We start from the raw sequence: 16114 nt of genomic DNA on the forward strand, positions 1-16114 counted from the left end.
AGAATCAATGATTTCATGATGGTTAAGGGAATAATTACATAATAACCGAAGTTATTATGCCCTTAGAGCCTTGTTTTTATGTGCTATCTGATAGGATGATAGCTCTCTTTGGGTCCACATTTAATCGGATTGTTCAATAATAAGTCGCGGAGCTTGACGCGAAATAATACGCGTCTTGATAAAGTCAAAGCGCGTACAAGGGCAGCTGCTACTTTAACATGTAAATTGCTCCAGTCTCCACACACAGTGTTTGAACCTACAACTATAGACTGCATGTTTAGACCTGCCATTAAAATATCATTTCTCATACATAATGTCTTCATAAGACCAAATTTTTAATTGCATCTCCCAATCTATCGAGTATTACTAGCCAGCTCGCCACAATGGCTTCTACTCGATCGCCGTCGCCTGCCGAAGGTACTTCCGCTCCCACATCACCGCAATTGTCGCCCCGGTCCAAAATCAAGGCTTTGTTGGCGACCGTCAGTGACGCCGACTCGGATGACGAGTCTGTTGGTCCAATTGACCTAAAGACTATATCCAAGTCCGCCGAAAGAAACATAATCAATAGTAAAGTATCGGTTACACAAGATGATGAGAGTGATGAAGAAGAGGAAGAGATTGTCAGACCTCGGGGACGACTTGCTGGGCGAATGAGAGCCGAAGACACAAATAAATCGGTTACGAATATTGATAATAATGGTGGATCACCGAACTCGGACGACGATGGAGAAGAAGATATAAACGCCCTTCCGCGTAGACGGCTAGCTAGGCCTAATCGACAGGCTACGCCAGAGATCTCAGCAAACCCAGAAAAGTCCCCGTCGCCTGGTCTCTTCGTCACGCCGGCACCCGAAACTCCGGGAGCTCTCCGTCAATCCGCAGCCGAATCCGATACAGATGATGAGCTGCCGCCCATTGCAGGAAAGAGTGAACGTTTCATGGCATTGCTAGCTAAGAAGCGAGAAGAAAGGCTTGCTAAGGAGGCAGAAAAGAAGCGTAAGGATCAGGAACGTGCGGAACGAATGGCCGAGCAGGTTCCCGCCGATGACGAGGTCGACGACGTATCTGACATCACAGACGATGATGGTGGACGCAAGCTCACGCAAGATGTTTCCCGTCCTGCAGCTCGTAAAGCTAGCAAGAAGGCTTTAGAGGAGATGAACCGCGAGACCCAACGAATAAGTCGAAGTATGCAACTTGCTCACGAAGCTAAGACTAAGAAAAAGATAACCAAAGATTCGCTATTTGAGCGTTTCAATTACAAAAGGGGGGCGGCGCCTAAGATCAACAAACCTACCAGTTCAAGCCGACCAACAACCCCTGGTTCACAGCATACTGATGCCGACGTGGTGGATGCTGGAACTCCCCCCAGCTCTCCACCCGTAGCCCCAAAATCTGTACAGGATAATGATGCTACACCCAAGGCTCCAGCTACTAGCGTGCAGTTAGATGTGGTAGGAGAGGAAGATGATGAGTTACCTAGCTTGGAAGACGTATTAGCACAAAGCAAGAAGCAAGATAAGGGAAAGGGGAAGGCTATCGAACCCACAGTCGAACCCGCCGAAACGAAGACAGTAGCGGCTAAACCGGGACGCCAAATCCGTGTCAAGATGCCTCCGACTCAGGCAAACCTGGTCACGATAGATTCCGACGACGAGCTAGAAATCACTAGCTCTAAGAAAGGAAGGATGGATTCGATTTTTAACAAACTCCCTGAGAAAAAGGCGCAAGAATCCAACTCTATGAATGTGCTACGTCGCCTAGCTCATCTCTCCTCGCCTCCGAGAGAACCCAAACGAGGTCGTAGAGCCAAACCGTCAATGACTCCTGCCGAGCTTCAGATGTCTCTACAACAACGCGCCAGGGCCCAGGCTAAACTTGAACGAGATCGACGCCTAGAATTCTTGCGATCCAAAGGCATTAACGTCCAAAGCGAAGAAGAGCGTCAGCGAGAAAGAGATCAGGTCGAAGATATCGTTGCTCGAGCTCGTCAAGAGGTTGAAGAGATCATGCAACGAGAACGTGAGGATGCTAAAAAAGCACGGAAAGAGAGAAAAGAGAAGGGCGAAGACGATCCTCTGGCTTGGGATGATAGTGACGACGATAGCTATGAGGAAAGTGAAAAAGAAGAACCAGTAGAAATTGAGCTTTCCGGTTCGGAAGAAGGCGATGAAGATGACGAGATGGACGATGCTGAAAATGAAGATGAGGATGAACCTACAGTAAATCCCATGTTCGAGGACGAGGCAGAAGAAAATGGGGAATCCGAGGAGGAACAGACACCTAAGGTTACCCGACATATAGTTTCGGACGATGAAGCGGAGGATGAACTTCCGGCGATGAGATCTCGCCGGCCGAAGAAGCATGTGCAAATCGTCTCAGATGATGAGGATGAGAATGGGGTCGAGGCGACTCCAAAGCCCAAAGCCACTCACTGGAAATCTCCATCTGCCGCCCACCTAAGCTCCCCAAAAATCCCAACGTCTGTCTTGCGGTCTGCTACGAAGACCTTCATTCCCGGACTCCCCGTTCCCTTGGCAGGACCAGCAGGCCTTGGACTCACTCAAATTTTCGCAGGTACCATGGACGATAGTCAAATCGGGACAGCTAGCGGATCGCCAATGCAGTTTACTGCTGGTATCGACAACTTCCCCGACTCACAATTCTCCGCTACAGCAGGTCAGTCCCAGAACGACATGGTCACCGACAGCCAGAAAATGCCTGATTTAGATACTCAAGCACGTGAAACACAAACCCAAGGCGTACAATTGCACTTTTCACAGTCGCAAGTGCATGGCTTCGACAGTTTGATGCAAATAAACGCAACACAAATGACAGAATTCATCGAGCCCACTCAAGACGGTGGTTTCCAAGACTTCTCTCCGCTTAAGCAGCGATTCATCGACGCACCCCAATCTACAGTTGAGACTGTATTACATAACGAGACACCTGACTACACGACTATCCAAGAATCTCCCCTTGTGAAGAGAGGGGGAAGGCTAGTACGCCGTAGACCTTCAACATTAGTATCTTCTACCTTGGCAAACCCCGATATTCCTGGAAGCCCTAGTCCCGCTTCCAAAGATATCGAAATGGGGGCGAATGCTGCAGCAAGCGCGTTCAAGGTGATGGAAAAGGCGGCCAAGAGGAAGAAGCGCATGCAGGAGAAATTTGACAAGAAAAAGAGCAAAGCCAATGAAATGGTCGAGGAGCAAGCCGAGGAATCTGAGGACGAGTATGCAGGTCTTGGTGGGGCTGATGGCGAAGACTCAAGCGATGAAGACGAAGAACTAGTCAAGGAGATGATCGACGATGCCGCTGGCAACAACGCTAATGACGCGAAACTTGCTGGCTTCTTTGCGTAAGTCAAATTTTCTTACCTCAAGACATAAAAAGCTTACATTTATATAGTGATCGAGAACGCGCAGCAGATGCGGCCCAGGTCGACAAGCTGTTCCATGATATCACGACCGGTATGCTACGCAAGCGTCGCCGCGGTGGTGGTAATCACGACTACGACCTGTCAGACTCCGACGATGGAGGCGAGGCCCGACGACGCATGAAGCGGCGCCAATTCGCTAAGATGCAGAAAGCGCTATACGCGGACGAGCGCATCGTCAAGATCGCCGAAAACTCGCGTAACGCGGCATTCCTTAAGAGTATAGAAGACTTGGCCAGCGACTCCGACTATGACTCTGGTGATAACGTTGCGGATTCTGCGCATGAGAGCACGAGCGAGGAAAGCCAGAACCAGGAACAGAGTAAGAGTGCCGAAACAGCGGAACAGTCGATTCCAGACAGTCAGCTTGTGGATGGACGCAAACGTGCCCACGAGGATGACCATGCTGCACGCCCGCCGCCCAATGTCCGGCGTACGAGAGGCGGCGTTCGTCCCACATCGATCACCGATGTCCGAAGAGAATTGTCCGATCTCCTTGACGAGCCTAACGGTTCCGCCGCGTCTATTATCCCTGCTACGGAAATAGGATCTGATGGCGAAGATGAAGAGCGACCAAGAACTGCCTCTTCTAACAAGGAGAACCGAACCCCTGACGTCGCAGTCGTAGACCGTATCAAGATGAAGCGGGATTCGTCATCACTGTCTACGGCTAGCAACTCACGCCTAGCATTCGCAGCGCCGTCGGCGTCTGGGACCGGCGGTTTCAAGGTCCCGGCGCTGCTCAGGCGCGCTACAACCAACTCGCTCATGTCTAGTTCCTCAACATCGTCTAGCGGCGCTAGTACCCCTGCTGGAAATGCGCCAGGCTTAAGCGCAGGTAAGGCGGGAGAGGACGGCAAGCTACTCAAGAAGACCGCAGGGAAGCGTTCGGGCGTCAATTATTTCGCCAGGGAAACGGAAAGGCGGGCCGCAGTCGCGGACGCAGAGAAGAGGCGCGAGGCGAAGAAGTGGAAGGGCGCTGAGGGTAGGGGTAAAGTTGTTGGCGGGTTGTTTGGGGGCGGCAAGTTTGAATAGAATGGAAGTAGGTTTTGCTTTGCCTATGTGATGTTGCTTCTACATGGGCTTTTCAGGGATTGGTGCTTGGTTCTCATGGCATAGGCGTAGGCGTAGAGTCTCAATAGGGAGACATTTGACGAAGAGCAGACATCTAGTCTTGATTAATTTGAAACGATTCCATTTATGATGTAACTCTTAATCCAGGCATAGCTATACACGATATGGTTGTCTATTCATACACTGACGGAAGATCGTATAGAAAATAGACCTTGGAACAGGGCATTGAGAAAGATGGAATGAAAGATATATTACGTAAGTTTTCATTACATAACGCTCCGTTGTGATTACATAAAGCTCTCTTACATAAAGCTTCCTTAGGTAATATTTCCTTACATAAACTCTGTTCCACAAATACTGTTACACAAACTTCATTACATAAACTTGATTATTAACTCGAAATGCTCTATTACATAAACCATGTTGCACAAAATTATTTACATAAATATTACATAACATTTCATTACATAAAGTTATATTACATAAGTGTTTAGTATCTACCGAGGCTTCGCCGTTTCCCGATGTCCGTACCTCAATTTCATCGCGTTATAACTTCCTCTAAAGTTGACGTAGTGACGAAACGTAAACTGCGTATATTCCCAGGGGTTCCAGTCAAGTCATACTTCCAGTTTTTAATGTGTTAGGAATAAGACCGTGATATCGATGATGGAAAATCCGTACCCATTACCAAAACTCGAGGCACGTGTCGTCACCATTATCGAGTTTCCCCTATAAAGAGGAATCTCATTATCGGCATATATCAAATAAAAACAATGTCCTGATTATCCCATAATCATGGCACCTCCGCCGGCCGTAAGTGACATTCAATCACAGTGAGGATCGGTTGCTAATTAATTGTATCAGACTCCGACGCCCCACCGGTTCCTGGTGCCGAAGCGTTCGCAGCCTAAAACAGAAACGCCGAAGGCGTTCCAGAGCGGCGGCCAGCAGTTCCAAAACACGCCGCGGTTCTCTCTCCACTCGACGCCTAGGGGGCCATCGGGAGGAGGAGCAGGGCCGTCTTCCAGCATCCCGACGCCGGCTCCGACTAGATCCGGGGCAGCATCGTTCATCCGTCCCACGCCCCGGGCCACGGATCCAATCCACGATATCATCACTAGCTCGCCGCCTTTCTTCAGCGAGGCCGAAGTCGGCGCTAGTGTGGACGGAGGCGGTGATCCCATCGAGGTATTCGACATCAACACAGACGACGACGACGACGCGGTCCCCGAATCCTCGCCCATCAAAAGCGAAACAGATAACTACCCCAACCACAGCTCAAGCAGCGACAGCGAAACAGACCTAAAACCGCGCTCCCCAAAACGTCGCCGCATCTCCATATCCTCCTCCCTCAGCCTCACCCAACTCCAAACCCACCAAGACACAGACCACGACCTCCCCATGCACGACGCAATCCACTCTTCCCCCCTCTCCCCCTCCTCCCAACCCTTATCCCCTCTCAACCCCCGATCCCCAGCCTCCGCGCAGCAACAACCTACTTTCCTCAAAGCACCGCGCTTCAAACCCGCGGAGATGGCGGAGGGGGCTCACCCGAGCGATCCGTTGCCCGACGCCTTCTCCCCGCACCGCAGGGGCAAGGGCGCGAAGTATGTGGCTGGCGGACTAGCGGCTGAGGTCCGGGATTGGTTTGTTGATGCGTGGGCTGGGGCCGAGGCGGCGAAGCGGGGTGGTGGTGGTGGTAGTGGGAAGGGGGAGGAGTGGGTTATGAGGATTAGGGTTGAGGAGGTTAGGGGGGCGGCTGGGATGGCGTTTGTGGTTGGGAAGGGTGTTGATAGTAATGACGGCGATGGGAGTGTTGAGGGGGGAGAGGAATTAGCGAGGAGTATGAGGATAGTACTTGCTGGTAGTCCGAGGATTAGCGGGTTGGAGAAGCGGCAGGATGTACGTCCTGGTGTGGTGGTGGGCGTGGGAAGACCGACTTGGGAGGTCTTGCTCCCCGGGCAGGGACGGTGGAATGTTGTTTGTGAATGGGCTATTTTGTGCTGAATGGGGGAATAGTTCGGCATTGTCGGTTTCCCTCTAGTAGGTACTGTGGTATTACTTTAGTCTGAGTATAGGCCTTAGAGCTTTTCAGTAAAAGGGGCCTTTCTTATGAGCAATGCCATAATCGATTAACTAAATAACTGTAGGCAATATACAGAATAGGGTCGGGGAAAGTTGACCATGTCCTAATGCTACAGTATTGGACAGTATTTCACAATATCCCCTTCCCCACCCATATAGGTAAAATGCACACTAATTGTAATTGGTTGTGTAACCTAGGGGATAGTCCTCATCACAAGCGATACAATAGAATTAACACATAGGTCCCTTTTTTTTCTTCATTCTAACCTCGTTAAATCTAACGAACCGGACCCTATTTTAGGTTACATCGATAATCCATCATGAACCCCTATTAAAACACAGTACCATCACTCTTAATAATAATCGGGCTCGACTTCGTCTCCGGCCTCCGCTGCGCCGCCACCTCGCGTCCCGACTTCCACGTCCCGGCCTCTAGAACCTGGGCCATGGACAAGCTCACACCACTGTCCATCCTCTCCAGGATCTTTTTATACAGGATATCGATTAGCACCAACGTCATGGCGCGCCACTCTACGATGACGTCATCGCCTGCGTCGAAGAGCGGAAGTGAATGACCAGATGCCTGAAGCCCGCGGTCTAGTGTCTCCTTTTTGAGAGACAGGACACCTAGGTCTACGAATAACCCGCCGTTGCGGTATTCTGGGAGGGCGGTTAGAAACTCCGCGTTGACCCATTGTTTCCCGAGGACCCGTTGGAAGGGCACCATGAGCGAGTACGTGAGCCACTGTGTGAGCTTGTGGAAGGGCTGGATGTAGTCCGCGGTGTCGCTGGATTTGGTCTGTTTCTGCAGAGTACTAAGCGTCCAGGCGTCGCCGATAGGGAAGCCGTTGACGGTCGTCCGGTCCTGGGGCCAGATGGGGATGAGCAGGGTTTGGAGGACGTCCCAGAAGATGAGGATATCGAGCTTTGGGGAGTCCCCAGCGGTTTTTAGCATATGATCTAAGGGTTTCTTAGTAATAGTTTAATATTTCATAAGTTAATGATAAAAGAGCTTACCGACGAGGTTACCTGGACGGCCCTCGGTTCCGAATACGTCTGAGTGAGCAAGGAGAGATTTCCCCAGGCTTCTGAGAAGACCTGCACGGGACTCCATTCCTAGCATTGGGTTGCTGTCAGACACCTGGAAGCCTGTCGTCAGTGCCTCCGTCGTCAATTGCTCCAGGCCCTTCCCTACGTTTCATCCAAATTAGCATCATAAATCTCAATTTGAACGAGTCAACAACAATCATACCATCAACCCTAGGAGCGGACCCATCCTTCGAAGCGGCGAAATCCAGAGCCTTAAACATATAAAGACTCGCCACGGCGATTCCCTCGCTGCGCTCGTACGTCCGGCTTGTCCCGGGCTCGACGTACCGCCAATGATCACCGGCACCGGCATCCAAGAGCACAGAGACGAAGAACAGGTCGATCAAACGACGGGTAAGCTCGACGTCATCGCATCCGCCTTTCTTCCACTCCTCCGTCATGTCCGCGACGCGCGGCACGCCGCCGACCTCGAAGTGCTGCCAGCGGCCATGAGGCGGGATTGAGTCGAACTTATCCGGGCCGAAGTCACGCTAATAAAGAGTATAAGCTTCACGCATCCAAAAACATACATCTACGTGAAATTGAATATGATCCAGACCTTAATAACAGAAGTCACGAAATCCGCAACATCATCGAGCTTATCTTCGTGAAGATCGAAATGAGTCAGGTTCCCAGCCTTAGCCACCTCTCCCACGATCTTAGCGCGGTCTCGAATCGCTTGAAGTGAAAGAAGGTACTTGACCTGCGAATCCATGTTTACTTCGAATATATCAAAATTCCGATAATAGAGGATTGATGAGAAGTCTCAATGTCTCGGACGCCACTTTGTACGATTATATAATGGGAAGTCGGTATCGGTATAGATACCCAACCCCGCATATTGCATCTGTTAGCGTAACCCACTCTTCTGCTATCGAAAGGGGGGAGAAGAGAAAAGGGGGTTTTCATCAGATACATATTTGATAATAGGCTAGGTTAAAGTGGTAACTATGGCAATCTTTCGAGCGGTATGACACCAGGGAACCTTGGCGACATGTCTAAGCTATGGCGATCGTCGAAGAGAGAGCATCGCGTGGGGATAGGAGTATTGCGATATATCCGTTATCCTACATCCTAGTTACACCCTACATCCACTAACACACCCAGCTACCAGACGAAATGCTTAGGTACTAAACTCCCGCAAGTAAACATCCGCTTCAGCTACCTTGCTACAAATTTATTTAGATTTATAGGTATCAAGTAACGTTCAATTGACGTTCTAAATGAGTCTCTGTCCATTAAGTACAGATTAATGATGAATTTAAACAGTGCTAACATGCTAAGGTGAGGTTTGCCCCCAAACCCCTATTGTAACCCAAAATTGCGAAGTCCTGCCAATTTCATGATTTATAGCATCAAACAAAAATCAATTTATTCGCCATCTATGATGCATTATCGTATCATATGTCATGCAAGTGTCGAACATAAGCGTAAGCAAATCCCAAGTTGTATCCGTACTCCGTTCCCTAAAGATGCTGGATATCACCCGAGATAATTATTAGTATCGTTTATATTTCTGTAGCTTGGTTAGTATATATGAATCGTTTGTGGGTGATCGGGCATAGACTTGCCTGTTCTATTCTTCTCTGGTTCTGGGGGTCCAATGCGTTTGTGGCTCCCATCAGTGTCTGTCCAATCGCTTTACTTGAGCCAATGAGAGGCCTAAAAATAATCGTTGGCGCACGCTTAAGAACGGCTTTGGCAGCTCCTTGTGCACTCTGACTCTCCATCACTTCACCGGGGACTGCTATTATAGCATCTCTTGCCATGTTGAGATCACGGGCAAGGCTAGAATATGCACCTCTGAGTCCCTGCATCACACCCGTTGGCTGATCAGCATACAGGCTGATTTGTTTTTGTTCTTCGGTATCCACTTCTTCGTCGTCCCATCCCGAGATATCGCGAGGCTCTGGCTGCTTGACGAGGACACCTTCGGCGCCCTGCAGAGCGTATTGTGTACCGACAGCTAGTTTAGCTCCAAGCTTGACAATCTCCGTGCCCGTTGTCTTAGCGAAGGCAACGGCACCCTTACTTATACTGCGAATTATTCTACCGTCTTTCTTGTATTCCCTAATGGGAATCTCGACGAGATCCTTGAAGCCACTTCCGACGTTAACAAGAGACCTAACGGGAGCAAGGCCGGCAAGTACGCCTGGAAGCTGTGTCTTTTTGACGTCGGGCATCCAAATATCATTGAGCGTCTGTCCGAGCCTATCGAATCCCGATACACCGTAAATGATGGTGTGTCTCAACACCATTCGTGCTTGATCAAGCACTAGGAAGTTCATGAATTCAGTTGTGTGACCGGATCGCAGACCCGCATAATCGACGCGTTTTGGCTTGAAGTCAAGATTGACGGGTATGGAGTTAACTTCAGCCCTTTGTACAAATGGTATATCGCTAGGTGACGCGTGAACTGGTGCTGACTCATCCTTAAATTCGAAGAATCGTGTAATGAAGTCTAGAGCATCTTGATCCACGTGCAGGCGGAGTGGCAAAAGCGTGGCCTTCAGTACGATTTCAGATGCTGCTAATTCTGGAATCGGCTTGACGTTGAGTATCTCTAGATGAACCATACTGCTTCCCATTTCTCGTTCACCGGCATCTTGATCATAAGTTGCGAATTTCTTCCACGTTGACGTGGGCACATGGTCGAAAATATCAAGATCCTTAATCCGAACGTCGATCGAGCTTTGTGTTTCTCCAGAATCGGGAGGGAATGTAACTAGGTCTACATTCACACCCTTCAGCTCAAACGTAATCTTGTGATGTTTGCTACGATTTAGCTTGAGCTTCTTCTTGGTCCGATAAGCATTACCTTGACGACTTGGTGTGATGGTCATTGCTGTTGTTGCTATCGATTCTGTCTCCGTAGCTGCGTCGTTCAATTCTTGGTTGATAGCCTGAGCAAGCTCTCGAGGATCTCGATTTGCTGGAATACCTATGTAAATTGAGTTGAAAAGGAAGTCACCGATTACGGTTTCTTCTTCTACGATCTCCATATCGGTGTTCGCGCGAGCCCGATCATGACGCGACTGCCGTTCGATAGCTGTGGTTTCGATATCGTGTACAGCCTTCGAAATAACTTCGCGGGTACGGTTCCAATCATAACCATCGAAGAGGTTCCATATGAAGTGAACATCACGGACGCGAACGGACAGAGGACTACGCTGTACCTTGGCGACGTTGGCGTTATCATATTCATTCTTCGTAGAATTCCATCGGTGTGCAGTACCTTCTATGACAGATCCCGAGCCAAAGTAATTATCGTGTATGACTAGATCTTCGTCGTCGCTTTGTACCTCCGGCTGGCTGCTAAAGTTTGTAAGTAGGACACCCTCAGTTGTGTCCTGTGTTGTTGTCCTTTCCGAAAGCATGGAATCCGTCGCATCAAAAAGCTGGGCTTCGACTGAAGGTTCGTTGTAGTAACGGGAATCAACTGAGAGAGGACTTGATTGGCCGGAGTCCCCGATTCCAAAGTCACTATCATCATCTCTACCGAGCTCTTGTGCTAATCCGAAGTCATTATCGAAGTCATAATCGCCTTCAGCTTTACCGAATGCATCCGCGGATATAGATGCGAGGAGGTCTTCGACGGGGACCACATTCGTTCGATATTTAATCTCTTTGCTCGGTGGCGTTGGAGGGGCGAGTGCATTGGCGAGGGCAATAAGAGTTTGAGTCGAGTCTGCGCATGTCTCCACAACGAGGAGATCATCTCGCAACTCAACGTCAATCCATTTATTACCATCTGTTTTATTGGTGCCTATTTGCACTGTGACTTTTGCCGAAGAAATAAAACAGATATCAACATATCCTCGTTGGCATAGTTCCACTACCTGTGGAGTAGGAGTATTCGAACTACGTCTTCGAGTTGTTGATAAGGACTCTTTGGATTCTAGTATCGAAACATCGTCGATGAGAAGTATGGATGCTCTGTTTAGTTGACCTAGTGCTTTCGCATCATCCCCGTTAGAGAGCGAAATTTCAAAGTGAGCATCCGTCAATACAATGGCTAACTTGGACGTAAGTCCGAGAGGATTTAGGCCTAACAAACAATCTTGAAGGATGAAATCAACTTTTGTCGGTTTGGCATCTCTGTTTCCACCTTCATTAGATATTGAGGGACGGACTTGAGGCTTTCCCGTGATAGCTGCATGGGCGTGCTCGCCAAGATTTGCGACAGAGGCCGCCAGAGTTGCTTCAAAGTCTTGCGGGGTTGTATCTGCTGCGAGACCTAAGATGTCCATAATGGTCGGCACGCGGTATTCAATACTTAGATTCCGCATTCTAATCTTGATGACTGGCTCCATCTCGTCTCCGATAATTCTCATAGTCAAGACAGGACCCTGGTTCACTTTTTCCATAGATGAGATGGCCTTTCCGACTAATTCTTCGGTATGGTTTCGCCGTATCGAAACGGATCCTACCCCTAGAGCGACTAAAGAAGGAATAGTAATATGGCCGGCCTCTACATCCTTCAAAGATGCTTGCACAGAGCCGAACTTTCCATCAATATCTACCGTAAGATCTAAGTTGCGGACAAGGCCCAGTGTGAGGATCCCTGGCCGATCATCTTCGGGAAGGTATTTAGCGACAGTTGACAGGCGTGCAATCTCTTCCCCTAAAGCAGGAAGCACTTGGAGATGATGAAGTTTCTCGACGCTGACCTCAAGGTCATCGACATTCACGCGTAATACGCCACCTTTCCTCCTTTGTCGAAGTAAGGTATCTACCATTATCTCGTTGTCGTTGTTGGAGAATTTATTTTTGGATGGTATGATGAGCTCTAGAAGTCGTTCGAGGTCGTTGTCTTTCGGTGTCGTGAGGTATTCGAGACGGGTGTTTGTAATCACAGCATTTATAGGAGGGTCGCCCATGGAACGACTCATAAACGGACCTGCGAGGTATATCTTGGAAATACCAATCCCGACCCCTTCTTCTCGACTAACTAACTTCACCGCACTCGTATCCAATGATACGCTGCACTCCTTCCCAACAAGCTCTAGGCGGAAGCCGCCCAGCCTCATGTTCATTTTATTTTCGGAACTTGCAGAAGTATCATCTGGACGAATAGGCGCATCAAATCTAACCCCACGTGCTTTCGGCGGCGCTCTCGTTGGACTACGAGGGGCAGGTGAAGTATTAGAAGTCATCGATGAACTCATGTTTAAGAAGCCACTCAAACCACCAAACCAACTAAAGGTTTCATCCAGTCGTTGAAGATCTATTTTGACGTGGAGGGGTAAAGTTGTTACTTCGCATTTCGTCGATGTGGATGTCTGTGTGACCTTAAGAGAGATATCGGCGCCTGCGACAGGGAATGCATCCCTTACAGAAGCTCGCATTTGTATGCGCTGATCGAAGGAAATCATATCATCGTTTCCGTATCCAAGCTTGAACTTACCCACGTCCACTGAAGTTTGCGTGGAGGATGTAGATCCAGATAGTCCCACGTTCAAGCCTTGAATAGTCGCACTCAGAACAGCGTCGGCGTTGAGCGAAGTAGGACTGGGGTTAAACAATCGTTCAGGTGTATCAGCAATTCCGACTAGACTCTCAAGAAAGTGTATAGTAATCTGTTCAGCTGCAATCTTGATGTTAGGTATGGGTGATGGGTTACTCTTAACGTCAGCTTTTGCTTTCTGTTTGGGTCGAGTTTGTGGCTGTTCTTTCAAGGCTGAAAGAATTCGCGACACTACTAAAACTAGTAGAAAACCGGTTGATAGGTCAGAACGTATTTCTAGAGACGATATTATCACCTCTAGAGTTTTATCAATTGCGCTCTCATGGTTCGTTATAGTAGGAGTTGGAGCTATCGACGCAGTTGATTGGTCGCCGGCGTGGATAGAGAACGCCCCAGGGAGATTTGGAGAAACCGATCGGCCTAGATGCGACTGAGGTGATTTGGGGGTTGGCTCTTCAGCGTACGCTACTTGTACATGCTGATGATTTGAAGGGATATAGAGTGAGATAGTATTTAAGGAAACGAGTTCTTTGACCAATCGAGTTGGCCCTCTTGGCGTAGCGGCCTCCTCTGCTGGGATATCTTCGTTCTCCAGATGATTTGATACATTATCGGGCGAGTGTCTTGCATCCTCGAGATTGTCAAGGAAAGGATCATTTTCTAACTCGGGTGCTAGTGGTGAATATAAAGAAGCATGTTTGTCAACAGAAGGATTATTAGGTGTGGTTGTAGGCTTTGGGGAACCTGTTGGTGAAGTCTGGCTTTGGCGCTTCGGCTTGGGCGAGTTCTCTGCACTTGAAGGCTCCGAATCCCAGCCACCAGGCATAGCGGGGGCTGCGTGACTGATCTGTGAAGTTTCTGCGTTGGAAAAGGCGCTCATATACATGCTCTCAGCTTCTTCGTGGCTGAAAAGGTGAGACTGCGTGAGGTCATCGCTCAAGGAGGGCGTTGCGTCACTTCCATCATCTTCTAGAGGCCGATCCTCGATACTTTTTGAAGACTCAATAGAGTCTTCTCCCCATCTTTGCCTATGTTCTAGAGCTGGTTCGGATTGAGCGATACGCGCCACGGATGACCAAAGGGCTGGAGCTGTGTCAATAGAAGACTGGGCTGTTGGTAAACTAGAAGTCGGCCCCGATTCATCTCGCTGTGGGATCCGAGGCGCAAGAGCTCGTGGGGTTGATGGCGCTGATTTTATTTCCTCGTCCTGTTCTGCGTTCGATCCGCTTCCACTTAACTCGTATGGTATGTTGAAAGCATCTTCACTATCCATGAGAGATCGCTGATACTGACTCTGCGCAATATCGTCGGCGTTAGAACGCCATTCTGATGAAGACATTGCCGGTGAGGTAGACTCTTCCGAGATTGACTGTTGCCTCGTAACAGTAGGCGAGTTGGCAACAAATGATGAGGGAATTGACGGCGACCGCGGTAGATTAGAAAAAACATTCGCCTCAGATATTAAGCTTGCTCGAATTTTATTTAGTCCGACATATCGCTTCCCCTCCTTGAGCACGGGTTTGGTCCCATCTTCGTCGGTAGTCTCGTCTGTCGTCATCGTAACTCCTTCTACCTTCACATCGTCTATAGCAAGTTGGAATGTGACCAATTCGGGGACGGTCGAGTTCTGCTCAACTGGAACCTCAACATCTAAATGAAAAGTAACGTCCTTAATAGAGATTTGCAACCGATCAACTATGCCTTGCAGGAATTCTGCCAGGAAGGTAGGGAGAGAAAGGGGTTGACCAGTGCCCAAAGGATAGTCTTCGTCGCTTTCATCCTCGCTGCTTGTTACGGAGGCACCGAGGTCATGGGTTTCGGCTTCGAGGGCAGCTTGAAGTTCCGCCTTCTCTTTTAAGGGCTGTGTATCTAAGAACGACTGAGCCAAGTCAATAGCATGTGGAACAGGATCGTCCTCTTCAGATGATAAAGGATTCTTCCTCTTATGCGATGCCCCTTTCGACGAGCTTTCGTCTTTGGACGTAATTTTCAATTTTATCTCAACACCATCGATCTCAACCGTGATAGGGCTCGTGTATAAGGCGGAGGGTACAGTAATTCGGAGCAACAGGACTTTGGCCTTCCTAACCTCGAAAGACGGTGGAAGTTGAAGTAACTGCTCTAGTTTCTATGTTCCGACAATACTGTTAGCTCTCTATCATTGTATCATATCACACACAATATGCCTTAGCGGTATGGAGTGGCATTAAATGACGAAAACATGCCTGTAGCTTGATTCCGACATCTTGTAAAGTGAAGACATTATTTATTCCCACGGCAAAATCCAACTGATCTATATCTAGTGCATCGGTATCGAAGTAATCCAACTTCGATAAGGTATACCGTAGCAGCCGCTTGGGCATGCTCGAGTTCCTGAAGGACTGGAAGAAAGTTGCCATGATGGCGATGTTGATGAAATCGCAGCCTCTACAATCAGGGTGGGACTAGACGAGGATAACCGGAGATTCACGGACGCGTAGGTCGCGTGTGGGGGAGCAACGGTAGACTATCACGATATCCCACAGGTCGGGATGCGGGGTGGTGGTTCATCGTTGTCGGCACTGACGGCGTAGGTGGAATAACAGTATAAAACAGTCGAATAGTCGAGGATTTTGAGATATGACGATGGGATGTTTGCGTCCGACAAAATGACGATGTCCCAACGACAATGTAATGAATGGAAATGGGAATGGGAGGAAGAGGAAGTGATTAGGTGCACAGTGATAGTAAGGAATAGTGTAGGGATAGCAAGTGCAATAACCTTGAAAGTTTGGCCTAGGTAATGGCCCAGGTAATGGCCCCAGATGATGAATGATGGGGGGGGGGAGGGCGTGCTAGCTTGAACCTTAGTCCCTTTAAACATGAGCTGCAGCAGAGTGTGTCATTTGATCCCGCTCTGCTCAGAATGTGCCCAGGTGCCTATCAAGGTACCGCTATCGATACCGCGATAACAGCAC

General features: G+C 49.0%; 4 protein-coding genes across 4 annotated transcripts; 2 read left to right on the forward strand and 2 right to left on the reverse strand.

The window, feature by feature from the left end:
- Window positions 1-383: 383 nt before the first annotated feature.
- On the forward strand, window positions 384-4659 carry GGS22DRAFT_199800 (MRC1-like domain-containing protein; the record flags this gene model as incomplete). Its single annotated transcript, XM_047966346.1, has 2 exons — window positions 384-3364; window positions 3415-4659. The coding sequence occupies 2 exons, from the start codon at window positions 384-386 to the stop codon at window positions 4475-4477; spliced, it is 4044 nt and encodes a 1347-aa protein (XP_047819335.1). The 3' UTR covers window positions 4478-4659.
- Window positions 4660-5011: 352 nt separating this feature from the next.
- On the forward strand, window positions 5012-6728 carry GGS22DRAFT_129979 (uncharacterized protein). Its single transcript, XM_047958443.1, has 2 exons — window positions 5012-5329; window positions 5381-6728. Exons 1-2 carry the CDS (start codon window positions 5312-5314, stop codon window positions 6521-6523), a joined length of 1161 nt encoding a protein of 386 aa, XP_047819336.1. The 5' UTR covers window positions 5012-5311; the 3' UTR covers window positions 6524-6728.
- A 17-nt stretch (window positions 6729-6745) lies between these two features.
- On the reverse strand, window positions 6746-8700 carry GGS22DRAFT_161083 (DUF1688 domain-containing protein). Its single transcript, XM_047961029.1, has 4 exons — window positions 8250-8700; window positions 7854-8181; window positions 7619-7792; window positions 6746-7561 (listed from the first exon to the last, which is right to left on the reverse strand). Exons 1-4 carry the CDS (start codon window positions 8403-8405, stop codon window positions 6933-6935), a joined length of 1287 nt encoding a protein of 428 aa, XP_047819337.1. The 5' UTR covers window positions 8406-8700; the 3' UTR covers window positions 6746-6932.
- Window positions 8701-8876: 176 nt separating this feature from the next.
- GGS22DRAFT_161084 (uncharacterized protein) lies at window positions 8877-15969 on the reverse strand. Its single transcript, XM_047961030.1, has 3 exons — window positions 15383-15969; window positions 9262-15285; window positions 8877-9206 (listed from the first exon to the last, which is right to left on the reverse strand). The coding sequence occupies exons 1-3, from the start codon at window positions 15554-15556 to the stop codon at window positions 9189-9191; spliced, it is 6216 nt and encodes a 2071-aa protein (XP_047819338.1). The 5' UTR covers window positions 15557-15969; the 3' UTR covers window positions 8877-9188.
- Between the last annotated feature and the right edge of the window lie 145 nt (window positions 15970-16114).

This window comes from Annulohypoxylon maeteangense (assembly GCF_022496945.1).
Source record: "Annulohypoxylon maeteangense strain CBS 123835 unplaced genomic scaffold GGS22scaffold_7, whole genome shotgun sequence".
Classification (NCBI taxonomy): domain Eukaryota; kingdom Fungi; phylum Ascomycota; class Sordariomycetes; order Xylariales; family Hypoxylaceae; genus Annulohypoxylon; species Annulohypoxylon maeteangense.

What these genes read in the sequence shown, in the direction of transcription:
- GGS22DRAFT_161083 (XM_047961029.1), bottom strand. Translation starts at nt 8,405, where the DNA reads ATGGATTCGCAGGTCAAGTACCTTCTTTCACTTCAAGCGATTCGAGAC. An exon ending in GTCCGCTCCTAGGGTTGATG is followed by an intron (nt 7,793 to 7,853) that starts GTATGATTGTTG and finishes GATGAAACGTAG; the next exon opens with GGAAGGGCCTGGAGCAATTG. An exon ending in CCGTCCAGGTAACCTCGTCG is followed by an intron (nt 7,562 to 7,618) that starts GTAAGCTCTTTT and finishes AGAAACCCTTAG; the next exon opens with ATCATATGCTAAAAACCGCT.
- GGS22DRAFT_161084 (XM_047961030.1), bottom strand. Translation starts at nt 15,556, where the DNA reads ATGGCAACTTTCTTCCAGTCCTTCAGGAACTCGAGCATGCCCAAGCGG. An exon ending in ATGTCGGAATCAAGCTACAG is followed by an intron (nt 15,286 to 15,382) that starts GCATGTTTTCGT and finishes GTCGGAACATAG; the next exon opens with AAACTAGAGCAGTTACTTCA.